Below are 15852 nucleotides of genomic sequence, written 5' to 3' on the forward strand. Positions count from 1 at the left end.
TATTTCTTTATAAAAATGACACTTGCTTTATATAATAATGCAAGCGATAAAAATCCCGAGAAGGAAGTAACAAACCGCCTCAAGGCCCACAACCCAGAAATAACCAGTATAAAACTCTTCAAATGGATTTTATTGGAATTTTACGAGACAGAGAGGAGCCTGTCCATCACAGTGGAGGAACCAACGCAAGGGCCAAGGACGTGGAAGTGACCAGAGCCAGGGCTGCGTGGAGTGCAGAGTGCCCGCACAGGGGTGCCAGCTGAGGCTGAGCGCGGTGTGCTAAGCATCTAGAGCCACATGGCAGGAGACTTCCCATAAATATGCATGGCACCCGGGGGGCTCAGTCAGCTGAGCACCTGACTCTTGGCTTCAGCTCAGGTCACGATCGTGTGGTTTCGTGGGTTTGAGCCCCACGTTGGGCTCTGTGCCGGCAGCATGAAGCCTGCTTGGGATTCTCTCTCTCCGGTGCTCGCTGCTCCTCTCCCACACGTGTTGTCTCTCTCTCTTTCTCAAAATAAATAAATAAAATTTTAAAAATATTAAAAAAAAAAAAAAAGGAAAGTGACACACGGCAGGTAGGCAGGCTAAACGTCAAGAGAGGGAGAGAGAAAGACCAAAGGGGGCAGTCCATTGAAGTATAAAGAAATGAGTCTAATGCATAATGAGATAATCATACAATAGTGGCCCCCATTTAATGAGCTCCTACATATGCCAAGTCCTAAGCTAAGCATGTTTCATGGTTAGCCCGATTCATTTTCACAACAGCATTACCTAAGTAGTATTATACTGTCAATTTACACCCAAGGAAACACCCAGAAAGATTAGAGGACCTGCCCAAGATCACCCAAGTAGGTCATTTAGGATCTGAACTTGAACTGATACTCTTAACGCAGTGCTTCTGTCTTGCCTGAGGACTCTGAAAGGTTTCAGGTATTAGCAAGATCCGCTGAGTTAGCACAGAGCCTCTCCCCGTCAACGGGTTTTGCTCACTTGGATACGTAAGTTCCGTCTGTTTAAAACCAATCTCAATACTTCAGAATCCTGTGTCACGTTCAACCCCGAAATCTGGGAAAGCCGTTAGAGGGAAACACCAGAGCAATCAGATTTAAACCATATACCCTATTTCCCAGGAGTGAGTCGTTTTCTTCCATTATTGTGATGCATAATTTCACACACCTATTTTGTGTTCTCATTTGTTGGTTTGATTGGTTTGTTGCACGACGGGGAGGGAAAGGAGAACAGGGCGACAGGGCGCAGCTGGGTCTGAAAACCTGGAGCTTGTCTGCAAAGCCTCCTTTCAGAAGGCTGTTTCCCTCAAGCTGGGGGGGCGGGACGGGGGGGGGAGGAGAGAGTCAGGAGACCCGGAGGGAAGATCAGTCTGACTCAAGCATTCTGGGTAGATAAGAGAACCAAGGCCTTAAGATGATCACGCAAGAGAATTTCTTTAAAAAAAAAAAAAAAAATTTTTTTTTTGAAAGTAGCTGTTCTGAGGTTTGGTTCCATTGGCCCTTCTCTTGGACCGCCTTCCAAACTCCCAGTTTGCACACAGCCTTCTGGCACCAGAGGCTCAGGACAGGCCTGGGGAGCCTAGCTTCTCTCTTCCACCAGTCCCGGCCACCAGGGCCATGGAGCAATGGATCTTCTCCTGAGGAGTCCTAGCTCTACGCAGACCCCATCCGAAGGACAAGCAGGCAGACACCCAGCTTCCGGCTCTCGAACCAGCGGCCTCTGAACCACCTCTGCTTCCTACCGGGTAAGGCTGCGTGGAGGGAGGGCAGCGGGCACCTGGAAAGGCAGAGCTCTGGGGACAGCCGGCCAGGACCCACCAGCGGCCCCCCTGCCCTGAGGGCCTTGTGAGAGCCTGGACGCGCAAAGCAGGGGAGAGCAGCCCCGGGAGGCCATGGGCCTCAGGGTCCACTGGGAAGAGGCAGAAGAGACATGGTGCTGAGGCACTGTCTGTATTCCGTGCTATCCCTCTGGGAGTCCATTGCCTTCTGGAAAGCCAAGTCAAAGGCCCTTCTTTCTTTGCTTTTTTTTTTTTTTTTTTTTAACGTTAAATTATTTTTGAGAGACAGAACGTGAGTGGGGCAGGGGGAGGGCAGAGAGAGAGGGAGACACAGAATCTGAAGCAGGCTCCGGGCTCTGAGCTGTCGGCACAGAGCCTGACGTGGGGCTCGAACTCACAGACTACTCCCGGAGCATGACCTGAGCTGAAGTCGCATGCTTGACGGACTGAGCCACCCAGGCGCCCCTCAGAAGCCCTTCTTCACATCCTCATAAGAGTCTTAGTGGCCCCTTCTTTTTGGACTCTCCCGAGATGCAAAGAGAGTTTTAGGAGATGGAAAAAGGAAAGAGGAGAAGGGAGCTAGAAACACATATTGAACAGCTGTGTAAGTTTGGGACACTTTGGGTAGACACGGGGTATGGGGTCTCTGGCCTCTGAGATAGCCACACAACAAGCAGGACTGTGACAGATCTCCAGAAGAGTCCTGTGAGGGAGACAGCCAGCCGACAGGGGCCACGGAGGGCAGGGCTTCAGGAGGGGATGGCCTCCAGGGGCCCTGCTGACCCAGCATCCTTAGGGTAATACCCAGAGAGTCTCAGAACGTGAAACACAGACCAGCTTTGTCAAAATCACTCAGGGAAGTGTCTATGAAAATAGCCTGCCTCCCTGCCTCAGAACCCAAAGGAACAGTCATGAATCTCCCTCCACCTTGTCCCATCTTTAGCCACACTCCCCACAGACCACAGCGCACCCAGCCAACCCAGGGAACAGGGGTGAAGACATGGTTTCTGCTATCTTATTGTAGCTGAGCAGTGTTTCCTGTGCCCCAAACTTCATTAGCACATTGGTGGTGTCATTTCCTGTGACGACTCTCTGTTTCCATTCTGGCAAAATGTTTGCTCTTTTCTGTCTGCTTTGAGGGTTGGGGGAGGATGGGCTTCTCACAGAGCCTCTCTCTCGGGCCTCTTGGCAGTTCCCCCCTCCTTGCCCCTCATACTTCCACCAGAAGGCAGAGAGCGTAGCGTCTCCCTGAGCCACGTCGCTTGGGGGACACCATACCCGGCTGAGGTCTCGCCTCCGGCACTGTAGCCACATCCAGGTAGAAGCGAACCTGTTGTTTTTGTATTTGGGGTCAACGCAGCCTGACAGTTGCAAGGTAGATGCAAGGTAGAAAGTTGGCGGGGGGAAAGAAAGTTCTAGAAAGATTGGAAAACATGGGGATGGGGAGGGTGTCCATCGTTCTTATCTACTTAAAAAAGTGGTCATGATGATATGTAAAACACAAACCAATTTTGCCTTTTCTCCTGGGGGTCGACAACTTGGGAAGATCCAGGAGAAGTGGCCACATGCACTAGCTGATGAGAATTAAGAGAAGGCTTAGAAGAAGCTGAAGCCAGAGAGGTTCCCATGGCAATGGATATGATCACCCCAACCCTTTCAGAAATCAGAGGGGGGACCTCGGAGGCCAGGACACTGCAGGAAACTGGTGGCAGCCTGGACAGGTGAGTGACTCCACCCTCCCCAGATTTAGACAGACATCCCTGGTGGACCCTTGGGGGGGGGGGGGGCGCTCTACCCCAGCAGTGCTCCTAGCCCTCACAGCCAGGATCAGGTCCACTGAGACCACCAAACTCCAGGCTTAGAGAAGTTTTCTCAGGGCTGCTGGGAGGAAAGGAATTGGTGTTGATGAGAAAAAAGGAGTCGCAGGGGGTGGCTGTGATAACACAGGATTTCCCTAGAGCTCGCTGCCTGGCCTGGTTGGATTTCTGACCTCCCAGAGACCCAGTCCATCGCTGTCCCCAATCTTTCCTGTCTCAGGTCCCAACCACCAGTCCCCCACCACAAAAAAACACACAAAAAACTAGGCCCTCCCATAATGGAAACAAAAGGCCTACTTTTTTCAATGATGTGTTTTTAGGTCCTAAAAACTTTCCCATGAATGAAAAATGCAATCATAGATGTGATAAAGCTATATCTTTAGCATATAAAATCTCACAGAACTAATCGTGGATATAAATTTTACTGCTAAAACTTTCAGTATCATACTCACAATAAAAAAAAAAAAAAACCCCATCAGCAGTTGAAGCTTTAGCAACACTGGTGGGTATAAATCTCAGTGCTGCGATAACAAACACATTTTTTTTTTAATTTTTTTTCAACGTTTTTTATTTTTATTTTTGGGACAGAGAGAGACAGAGCATGAACAGGGGAGGGGCAGAGAGAGAGAGGGAGACACAGAATCGGAAACAGGCTCCAGGCTCCGAGCCATCAGCCCAGAGCCTGACGCGGGGCTCGAACTCACGGAGCGCGAGATCGTGACCTGGCTGAAGTCGGACGCTTAACCGACTGCGCCACCCAGGCGCCCCCACATTTTTTTTTTTAATATTTTTTTTAACTTTTTTTTAACGTTTATTTATTTTTGAGACCGAGAGAGACAGAGCATGAATGGGGGAGGGTCAGAGAGAGGGAGACACAGAATCTGAAACAGGCTCCAGGCTCTGAGCTGTCAGCACAGAGCCCGACGCGGGGCTCGAACTCACGGACCGTGAGATCATGACCTGAGCCGAAGTCGGCCGCTCAACCGACTGAGCCACCCAGGCGCCCCGTCAAACACATTTTTTTAATATTTCCTTTTATTTTTGAGAGCGAGGGAGAGACAGAGTGTGAATGGGGGAGGGGCAGAGAGAGAGACAGACAGACAGACAGAATCCAAAGCAGCCTCCAGGCTCCAAGCTGTGGGGCTCTAACTCACGAATCACGAGATCATGACCTGAGCTGAAATCAGATGCTTAACCAACTGAGCCACCCAGGCGCCCCAAAAATGATCAATTTAAAATCGCTGTCGTTCAGGGAAATAAATGTTATTACCATGACAAACAAATATATGTCACCTGCAGGTGAATACGAGCATTGATGGGGAATGAATTCATAAAGTTGTCAGAACTCGGAATCCCCCCAGAAATCATCACTTCTACATTCCTTCGTGTTTATTAATTTACGCACTCATTCAACAAATATTCATCATGCCCTTAGTAAGTATCAGGCACTGTTCCAGGCACCAGATAAACAGGATAGACAAGTCCGTGGCCTCCTGGAGCTTACAGTCAAGTGGAAAAGTCAGATCTTAACAGATAAACAAATCGCTATATAATATAATGCCAGTCAGCCTTAAGTCTGAAAAAACGAGAGCAGAGTTAAGGGGACCGAGAGTAATAGAGTGTGGACTGGGAGGGCCTGTCTGAACAGGTGACATTTCAGAAGAGACCTGAGTGAAATGATGGACCGAGCTACGCAGACACCTGGGAGAGGGCCCTGTGGGTCGGAGGCAGGACTATGCTTTGCACGGACAAAGAAGAGCCTCGAATCCTAGCTGTCAAAGTCAGATGGAAAGTGGTAGGAGACGAGGTCAGAAGACAGACAGAGGCCAGCACGTAAGGTGCCGGGACGTCTTCACTGGGTAGGGACTGTGGCTGTCTTCCCAAGTGTGATGCAGGTCACAAGAATATGGGGGACGTGACCTGGTTTACTGTCAGGAGGACCACACTGGCTCGTGCGTGAAGATAATAGGCCGGGGTCAAGAGGGAAAGCCAGGCGTCGCATGCGGGAGGGTGCTGCAAACCTCCACATGGACCGAGCGTTGGCAGTGGAGGAGCAAGAGGTGACTGGGTTCGGGAAAGATGCCCAGGATGGAGCAGACGGAATCTGCTGCTTGACCGGAAGTGAGGTGTGAACGAAAAGGAGCGCTCAAGGACGGCTCCAAGGTTTCTGACTGAGCCACTAGATGACGGGAGACACCACAGGAGAAGCAGGCTTATGAGAGAAGAACAGGCATTCCGTCTGAGGCCTATCTGGCTGGAGACGTCCACTGGGGAGCCTGGCGGAAATGTCCAGTGTAAATTGGGTAAACAAGCCTAGGCCTCGGGAGGACAAAACCCTTCCCTGGTAGCTGATCGGCTTTCTGATATTTGGAGGTAGCAGGTCCCCTGGCGATTCCCGCCGTAACCTCTGTTGGCTCTTGTTACAGTGGCAGCAGCCCCAGTCCTGTCAGGGAATCGCCAGCAGCACAAACCGGCTCCTGCCTTTGCACCGGTTACACCCCACGAAACAGCAAATGTTGCTTGGCGGCCAGCTCCACACGTTGGTGCATGGGGGTGGCTCAAGTGCCTGCAGGCTGGACTCTGGCACAGAGAGCTCCCTCACTGTGCGTGGGGTAACCCCTCTTCCCCACAAGACAGGAAGCCCAGGAGTAGGGGATAAGGGGAAGTAAGGGCAGAGGAGCATGGTCTTGCAAACTCAGAGGATAATGTAGTGCGGTAGAAAGAGCACGATCGTTGGGTCCAAACAGACCTCAACTCGCATTCTATCCCTGCCCCTTCCTACCCGTGGGATCTCTGATACATTACTCTGCCTTTCTGAGTCTAGAATCCGGCATTCAGAAGGGACAGTTCCCTTCTCCTGTGTCCAGTGTCCCTCTGTCCATAGAGAAGACCCTCTCTTCAGCCAAACGGCCTACCCACCTCCGCTTTCCGGCACTCAGCTCCCATTCCAAGTCCTCGGGCTCCAATTCCTGTTGAAAGCACCTTCTCCAACCTCCTCAGCCTCCTACAGCTGCCCCTTGGTTTTCCTCACAGACATAAAGACCACAGCAGTGCCATCTTCTCTGGGTTTGCGGGCTTCCTCGCCATCCTCCTGACCACCATGATTTTCTACGGCCTGTGGAACTGGAATAAATTGAAGAAGCGTGAGTCCCTTGTTCGCCCAGAGTTGAGACCCACCCCCCCCCCACCCCCGCAGGGTCGATAATCTAGCCTGGCGTTTAAAGCCCAGTTTATTCTCCAGGGATAAACTATCACACTGCGGAATCCTCTATTCTTCTCTGACACGTTGGTCCTTGTCTCACTCGAGAGTCTACGCTGTGTCTCCATTTTGAAAGCCGTTGCCCTGGGACTTTTGTGTCCCAACCCTCGCCCCCGGCCCCCCCGTTTCTTCCTCCTGCTTCTGTCTACCAAGTCTTCTGGCTCAAATGGAATTGGGCAGCTGTGAAAATGTATATTTTATGATACATAGTGAGGGTGGAGAATATTTTCAGGGACCACCTCATCCCCAAAGGTCCCCACGTTCTGTGCCACTGGCCTCTGCCACGATCTCCATCTCTGTCATTGCCTTGCAGGACAAGTTCCTTACTTCCGAGTTACCGTCATGCCCTTACTGACGCTGTCTCGACCCAGACAAGGAGCCAAAAATATTTATGACTCCTTGCCCCAGAGGCAAGAAGACCTGGGTAGGTTTTTCTTTCTAATCCATGGACTGCAGACGTTACTGACCTTCTACGCCCAGAATGTACCTCTCACCGCCCAGAGGCAGCATTCTTTAAATTTTCAGACGTTGTGCCCTTCAGGGAGCATGGAAGAGGAGGGGATAGGAGGAAACACTGGGGGCCTAGAAAGCTCTAAAAAGGGAGGTAGGGGGCTCTACAAAGGTTGGAGGGTTTGGTTCGCCTTGATGTGAGGTTAGCAAAGGACAGGTGAGTGTGTCTAGGGATGGGGAAGACAGAGAGGAGAACATGGCCTCCGGCATTACAGGCAGGGAAGGTTCGCCCCAGGAGCCAACTTCCCAGCCTCCCCAGCCCCTGTGCTAGTTAGTGTCCTCCTGTCCTCTGCTAGAAGCTGAGGGCAGTTCCCGGGCTCAGAGCACATCATGCCCGTAGCTCTGACTCTCTTACCAAAGAACACCAGGCCCCAACTACCAGACGCCATATAAACCCACTTCACCCACGATGCAGGGACTGCTCAGGCTGGAGCGCTCAGGGCACCGGCCAGCCATCCTCAGGGTTTGTCCTCTGTCCTTTCAGGGAGACGTCAGCCAAGGAGTAACCGTATTTTCAGTACCGAGAGCCTCCTCTCCAGACATTCTGAGACCCCTCCTTCTGAGCATGTGGTAAGAGTCCAGGGGAAGGACAAGTCCCTTGGGAGAAAGGATGTGTCTCTGGCAGAAGAATTGGGGGAAAGGAGTTCAGGCCACAGAGCAAACCACATGTCCTTTGGCAGTCACCCTGTGACCCTATTAATATATTGGGAAGACTAGCCTGGGAACCTCCCTACTGCCCAGGGAGAGAAATGAAGAAAGATAGGCACAAGTGTTTGTGATGTTAAGCAAGGCACCAGGGCACATATATTCAAGGACTGAAATGGATTGTTTTCACCAAGACAGGTAACCCTTTATCAAAGGAGTCCTGTCCCCTTCCAAGTAATCACCTCAGGAGGGCACACAAGCATTCCAACAAGGCTGTCGGTGCTCAAAACACCCTAAAAGCCCTGCCGTGGTAATAACTTCTGGGGCCTGTGCCAAACTATTTCAATTATCCTCCGGGGCAGGTATATTTGTAGGTCACTGAGCCCCGTAGCTGGCGTCAAAAGTGTTTGATCAAACGTGGGATTTTTTTTAAAATTTTTCTTTTAATGTTTATTTATTTTTGAGAGAGAGAGAGTGCACATGGGGGAGGGGCAGAGAGAGAGAGGGAGACACAGAATCCGAAGCAGGCTTCAGGCTCTGAGCTGTCAGCACAGAGCCCCACGTGGGACTCGAACTCACGGAGTGTGAGATCATGACCTGAGTTGAAGTTGGACGCTTAACGGACTGAGCCACCCAGGCGCCCCAAATGTGGGATCGTTTTTGCGGTGACCAGGGGAGTAGTATAACGAGTACCGATAAGTCCACGTGTCCTGTGATCAGGCTCGGAAGGCAGCCCCCAGGGAGGACTCCCACAACACTGTGGCACCCGACACGGTAAAGGGAGGACTTTGAAACTCAGGGGGCTCATTTCCATAGATAAGTCCTTGTTTGCTTGTCGAAGAATCGGTTTGTGATCATCTCAAGTGAACACAGTCCCGCTGCTGCTGACCCCCTGCTCTCCAGCCTACCCAAAACCCAAAGATTTAGGGTTCGAATACGATGAGACCATCTTCCCGCCATCCTCCCCTATACCCCATCCTTGGGCTCTGCTCCCACCTCTAAGACTTCCTGGGGGAGCAAGCCTGCGTGGCCGATGAAGGGCAGGAAAGAGGAAACTCCGCTGCCAAAGTGAGTTCCAGCCCTTGGGGGTGGGGGCGAGGCGGGGTGGGGAATCCCGAGGGGATTTTGCATTCAGAGTGCCAAACCCAGGTAAGGCCACAACGTGTCTGGCTTGGGCTCTGTAGTGTGTGACGAACATTTTGAACCAATTGCCAACAGGTAAAAATCTAAAAGGTTTCGCATTCAAGTCTGGAGGCTTTTCTTGAAAAGTCAGAAGCTCTGGAAATTTCAGACCGGCATCCCTAAATGGCCAGAATCATCTGAGCCTTTAGGTCAGCCGCCCCTTTAATAATAACAGCAAGCATTTGTTAGTGTTTTTGACGCGGCAGGAGCTATTCCAAACACTTGGCACATGGTCATACACTTACTCCTCACAAACACCTGTATTATATAGGTATTATGATTATCCTCATTTCCCATGCTGGAAAGTAATGCCACGGAGAGATTAAGCAACTTGCCCAAACCCAGCACAGAGTAGCGAGGCTGGGATTTGCACCCTGGGTCCGGGGCTGAGTCGCTACTTTTAGCTACATTGTCTCAGTGGGTTCTGAGGCAGCAGGCTGTGTCCAGTTTATCACACTCCCCCCCCACACTCCCCGGTGAACACCCATGCTGTGGCCAAAAACTAGCAGCAATTTACACATCTACACTGTTGCTAAACTTACACTTACTCTGTGTTGTTACACGTACACGGTTGCTCTCCTCTTCTCTCATACCTGCCTAGCATCTAAAGCCTTGCAGTCCGGGGGGCGCCTGCGTGGCTCAGTCGGTTGAGCGTCGGATTTCGGCACCGGTCACGATCTCTCGGTCTGTGAGTTCGAGCCCCGCGTCGGGCTCTGTGCTGACTGCTCGGACCCTGTGCTGACTGCTCGGACCCTGGAGCCTGCTTCGGATTCTGTGTGTATCTTTCTCTCTGCCCCTCCCCTGCTCTGCTCATGCTCTGTCTCTCTCTGTGTCAAGAATAAACGAACATTAAAAAAAAAAAAAAAAATTAGGGACGCCTGGGTGGCTCAGTCGGTTGGGCGGCCGACTTCGGCTCAGGTCATGATCTCGCAGTCCGTGGGTTCGAGCCCCGCGTCGGGCTCTGTGCTGACAGCTCAGAGCCTGGAGCCTGTTTCGGATTCTGTGTCTCCCTCTCTCTGACCCTCCCCTGTTCATGCTCTGTCTCTCCCTGTCTCAAAAATAAATAAAACGTAAAAAAAAAATTAAAAAAAAAATCAAAGCCTTGCAGTCGATTTAGAGATTTAGAGATTTTTCCCCCAAGGGGAAGAAACAAGTAAAAGAAATATCAGACAGTAGTACTGGCTGGGGAAGTAGAAAGGCTTTGCCCATATTTCCGCTTCCATATCCTATCACTACCCTTCTCTTCTTGTTCTTAGCCCTCCCAAGCAGGCAATGTCCTCTGGGTGCACAGAGACCATTATCCTGCCAACGGCTATGCAGTAGGCATCTATGACAATGCCACAGGGCTCCAGATGCGTGGGGACCTCACTCCCTCAGCACACTATGTCAATGTCACAGCAGCCAGAGACTGCCTGAGCATTTCTTCAGAGGATTCCAGAGATTACATCAATGTCCCCACGGCGGAACAGATTGCTGAGACTCTTCTGGCGTCTGCCAACGCCACCCCCACGAACAGTTTTGCCCCCCCAAATGCTCAGAAGCTGGAGCTTACTGAGGAAAGAGAGCAGGGCTGTGGGAATGCCAGTGACCACACCAGTTTTTGGTCTCCAAGGTCTGAGAGCGATGATCCGCTCAGCGATGAGGAAAGTTCTTCTGAGACCTCAAATGACTATGTCAACATGGCAGGGTTGAACCTTGAGGCCATCCACGGGAAGCAGCCCTGGATGGTTTCTCAGTGCTACAGAGATTATGAAAATGTCCCATCGGCACATGCCAGTGGAAACCAGCAGCAGGCGGAGGAAGAAGGGACATCCTCAAACACAGACCATGTAGAAGGCAGGACAGATGGTCCAGGGACCCACGTCCAATTTGTCATGCAGTCAGGGAGGTTCCTGGCTCTAGGGGATTATGTGACCTCTCTGCCATCTGCACAGAAGGAGACTAGTCAGATGAAACATGGAGAAGAGATGCCAAATGAGGCCTCTGATGACTACGAGAATGTGTTAGCTGCCAACTTCGGAGACATGGACCCCAAGGGGCCAGACGCATAGCTCCTTCCTGAAGAATTAGGCCCCAGGCACCCAGCTGGAGAGCTATGGGGAGTAGTCTATCCTGCCAGATCCACAGCCACCACAGGGTCTGGTAAAGACCCTTGAACATCCTTGTATTTCAGTGGGTTCTCTCAGGTGGAGTAGTACAAAGAGGTCGAGATACACAGGAGTTAAGGAAGTCACAAAAGCCAAGGTCTGGGAAAGCCAGAAAGGAATTCTTCTGAAGCAGGGTGCTGTTATCTCTCATACCAACCTAAGAATGTTTGCTGAAACTGCCTTATAGGATGGTTAGCAGATTAAAAATGCGATAGTACTTTAGTGCACAGTGGAAACGTGAAGTAGCCTAAAAGCATTACCTTCACAAATACCAGCAGGCTGCAAAGCAAGAATGCAGATTCGTCTGTAATCCAGGCAGAGGCCAAAAAGAAGGGACAAGTCAGAGTTGGGGTGGGGCAGCAGCTGCCACTTGAAAAAGAGTGTGGACAACCAAATGCTAGAGAAAGATGTGGAACGCCAGGAATAGTCATTCATTGCAAAGTATAGTATCCACTTTGGAAAGCTATTTGATAGTTTCTTAAAAGCATGCGTGTATTATACAACCCAGCCATTCCAGTACTAGGTGTTGACCCAAGAGAATTGAAAATTTGTGTTCATGCAATAGCCCATACGTGACTATTTATAGCAGCTTTATTCATAATGCCAAAACTAGAAATAACTCAGATGCCCTTCAACAGGTAAATGGAAAAACAAACTGTGGTATATCCACACAACGAGGTTGTCTATACTCAACAGGAAAAAGGAATGAACTATTGGTTCATGTGACCACAAGGACAAATCGTAAGTGCATTTGGCTAAGTGAAAGATGCTAGACCTAAAAATCTACGTATTGTATGATTCCATTTCTATGACCTTCTGGAAAAGGCAAAACTATATGGAAGGAAAACAGGTCAGTAGTTGTCAGGTTTGGGGAAAGGAGAGAAGTTTACTATAAAGGAATTTTTAGGGTGATGGGGCTATTCTGTATTGGTACTGTGGTGATGGATACATGACTCTATAAATTTGTCAAAACACAAAAAAACTATACAGCCCAACGAGTGACTTTTATTGTATGTAATTTTTTTGTAATTAACCATGCTGTCAGGGGAAGCCATGATGGAATGCAGATTAAGACAAATAAAACCTAACTGTCTTACGAATGTATGATATAGCCTCACTGAAGGTGGGGCCGAGGGGGAAGGAGCTGACTAATTAACTTTGGAAAATAATGTTTTCACTTGAAACTGTAAGATAAAGACACACACACACAAAAAAACCTGTACATAACACTGTACTCTAGTTGGTAAGTTTGTATCTCAGAGGAGGACAGGTTAGCGATTCTGAAACTCTTTAAACGTATACTAAGTTTGAACAAATGAGTAAATATAGATAAGGAGAAGCAGATTTCTTACTATCAGAAAAAGAGGTGACAAGTACAATAAACTCTGTGGTGTTGATGAACTAGAGTTGGAGGCATAGTGTGAACTCTTGTTTACTTTGATATAGGTATGAATAGATACAGAAATAAATATAGATATGTATAGAAATAGGCTAGTATACATATATTTCTCAGCTCTGTCCACTGGGACATCTAGAAGCAATGACACCCCGGAAAGCAACGGACACACTGAGCACTCAGCTCTTGGTTTCTAAATATCATTCTCAATAAAAGGAAACAGAGCTTCTTGGAAAAATGGCTAGTTCTAGAGCTGGGACTGGGAAAACACATGGGGAGGTTGACCTTCTTGTAGATGAAAGAAAGAGAAAGAAAGAAAGAAAGAAAGAAAAGAAAGGAAAGAAAAGGAAGGAAGGAAGGAAGAAAAAGAAAGAAGGGGGGAAGAAAAGACAAGAAAAGATGAAGGCATGTCAAAAGGAGTCAACTAGGGGCGCCTGGGTGGCTCAGTCAGTTAAGCGGCCGACTTCGGCTCAGGTCATGATCTCACGGTCCGTGAGTTCAAGCCCCGCGTTGGGCTCTGTGCTGACAGCCCAAAGCCTGGAGCCTGTTTCAGATTCTGTGTCTCCCTCTCTCTGACCCTCCCCCATTCATGCTGCCTCTCTCTGTCTCAAAAATAAAATAAATGTTAAAAAATAAAAATAAAAAAAAAAAAAAAGGAGTCAACTAAAAGAATCCCCAGGGGCAAAGTAATGAAAACAAGTAATTATGATACAAATCTATAGCTCAACAAAATATTCTTGAGTCCATACCAATAAATGAATAAAATGGAAGAAAGGAATAAACTGTCTTTCCAGATGAATTCTGAATAATAAGTATAGGAGAAATGAGGGGAAAAGAAAATCACTATTGAGACACCACAGAGCTGTATGTTGACAACGCTGGAATTAAAAGATAATAATAAAAAAAAAAAAGATACCACAGAATAATTGCTGTGAGCAAGTCCTAATGAATGCTAAAATTAGTGGATGACACTTTTTTTTTTTCCTTTATTAATGTTTTTCAACTTTTGAGAGGGAAACGGAGACAGAGTACAAGTGGGGGAGGAACAGAGGGAGAGGGAGACACAGAATCCCAAGCACGCTCCAGGCTCTGAGCTGTCAGCACAGAGGCGGACGTGGGGCTCGAACTCACAAGCCACGAGATCATGACCTGAGCTGAAGTCAAACACTTAACCAACTGAGCCACTCAGGCACCCCTAGTAGATGACACTTTAAAGAGAAATAAGACAGTTGCATAGCTTCAGAGATCTCCTCCAAAATATCTATACGTTACTGTAATGACTTTAACACAGGTCCACAAATTATTCAATACTCACCCTGGAACTTAATTCCCCTCCCCTTTAGTAAGGGCTGGATTTAGTGACTCTTTTCTTAAATATAGAAGGGGCAGGGGAGTAAATTTAGAGTGGAGACACTCAACAGACATCACCTGAACCATGTGATCAAGGTTAACTTACCAGTAATAAGTCATGCTGTTATATGATCAAGGACAAGGGTACTTCACCTCTGTAGTATTCTTCCCTCAAATCCACAAAATCCCATTCTTATAATGAGAAAAAAAAATCAGAAAACCCAGATTGCATGACATTCTACAAATACCTGAGCAGAACTCTTTTTTTTTTTAAGTTTATTTATTTTGAGAGAGAGAGAGAGTGTGTGTGTGTGTGTGTGTGTGTGCAAGCAGGGGAGGGACAGAGAGAGAGGGAGAGAGAGAGAAGATCCCAAGCAAGCTCCACACTGTCAGTGCAGAGCCCGACAGAGGGCTCGAACTCTCACAGAACCATGAGATCATGACCTGAGTTGAAATCAAGAGCTGGATGCTTAACCAACTGAGCCACCCAGGTAGTCCCCTGACTGGGACTCTTAAAAGTATTAAAAGTCATTAAAAACAAGGAAAGACTAAGAAACTGTTGCAGATTGGAGGGTGTTAAAGAGATATGTTGAGTAGATACAAAATGGTACCTCATATTGGGTCCTGGTAGAAGAAAAGGACATTAGTGGGGAAAAATGATTACATTCGAAAAATCCATATTTTAGTTAATAGTATTACATTAATGTTAGTTTCTTAGTTTTGATCATTGTACCATGGCTATGTAAGATGTTAACATTAGGGGAAGCTGGGTGAAGGGTATACAGAAATTCTTTGTACTATTTTTGCAGCTCTTCTGTAAATTATTTCAAAATAAAAAAATAATAATTAAAAAAATTTTTAATGTTTATTTTATTTTTGGGAGACAGAGAGACAAAGCGCAAGCAGGAGAGGGGGAGAGAGAGAGAGGGAGACACAGAATCGGAAGCAGGATCCAGGCTCCGAGCTGTCAGCACAGAGCCCGATGTGGGGCTCGAACCCACCAACCGTGAGGTCATGACCTGAGCCAAAGCCAGACACTTAACCGACTGAGCCACCCAGGTGCCCCTAAAAAAATAATTTTAAAGCGTGAATAAAGCTGGGAGCGAAGACATCTAGTCTCATCCCATTTAAATAAATATGCCTTCGTTCCTTCTTCTGCAAAACGGATATGACATTAAAGCGTAAGCTAGTGTCATTGTTCTGGGTATTTTTTTTTTCTGCATTGTTTGGTTGATGTATATGATCAGCCTCCCTATTAATCTGTATCGTTTTGCCTGCAGGAAAATATACTGGAGCCCTTTGTATTCACTGTGGATCTTAGCACACTGCCCAAGATAAAAGCAAGTTATTGATGATTGATGATGTGGTTTCAGCGCTTGTACGCATACCATAAAATGTTGAGGGAGGTTTTTTCTGTTGTTCAGAAATCCGCGCGAGAGCCTCAAGCTTGGTATAAAACACCTCACATTCTGAATTTAGCATACTCTGGGCTGTCAGGGGTCAGCCTACCCCTCTCAGGGCTTACTGAGAGCAGAAAATCAGTCCTACCAAGTGCCGCTCTCCACCACGCCTTGTTCCTGCTCCGCGGTCAAGGACTAACATGTTGGAGGCTGGCCTTTGAGGAGTATGAGGTTCAGGAAGAGAGGTTCTTTCCTCCTTCGCTGTCCCCATCCCTGGGTGAGTGGTAACCACCTCTTTCTGCAGAGTGCCTCATACCCTAGGAAAAGGAGGAAGAAGGGAGTGGTGTCAGAACTGAGAGA

At 48.4% G+C, this 15852-nt stretch overlaps 2 protein-coding genes across 3 annotated transcripts in view; one reads left to right on the plus strand and one right to left on the minus strand.

Annotated features, from left to right (window-relative positions):
• ETNK2 (ethanolamine kinase 2) overlaps window positions 1–15852 on the minus strand; it is a 407034-nt gene that overhangs the window by 94506 nt on the left and 296676 nt on the right. The window lies entirely within an intron of this gene.
• LAX1 (lymphocyte transmembrane adaptor 1) lies at window positions 1497–12442 on the plus strand. 2 transcript variants are annotated; one of them, XM_049634433.1, is made up of 6 exons: window positions 1497–1753; window positions 3333–3507; window positions 6637–6746; window positions 7176–7286; window positions 7857–7942; window positions 10456–12442. In XM_049634433.1, exons 2-6 carry the CDS (start codon window positions 3413–3415, stop codon window positions 11248–11250), a joined length of 1197 nt encoding a protein of 398 aa, XP_049490390.1. In that variant the 5' UTR covers window positions 1497–1753; window positions 3333–3412; the 3' UTR covers window positions 11251–12442. The 2 variants fall into 2 exon arrangements, with proteins under 2 accessions (XP_049490390.1, XP_049490389.1); XM_049634432.1 differs by lacking the exon at window positions 1497–1753 and adding an exon at window positions 2052–3104.

This window comes from Panthera uncia, chromosome F1, assembly GCF_023721935.1.
Source record: "Panthera uncia isolate 11264 chromosome F1, Puncia_PCG_1.0, whole genome shotgun sequence".
Taxonomy (NCBI): domain Eukaryota; kingdom Metazoa; phylum Chordata; class Mammalia; order Carnivora; family Felidae; genus Panthera; species Panthera uncia.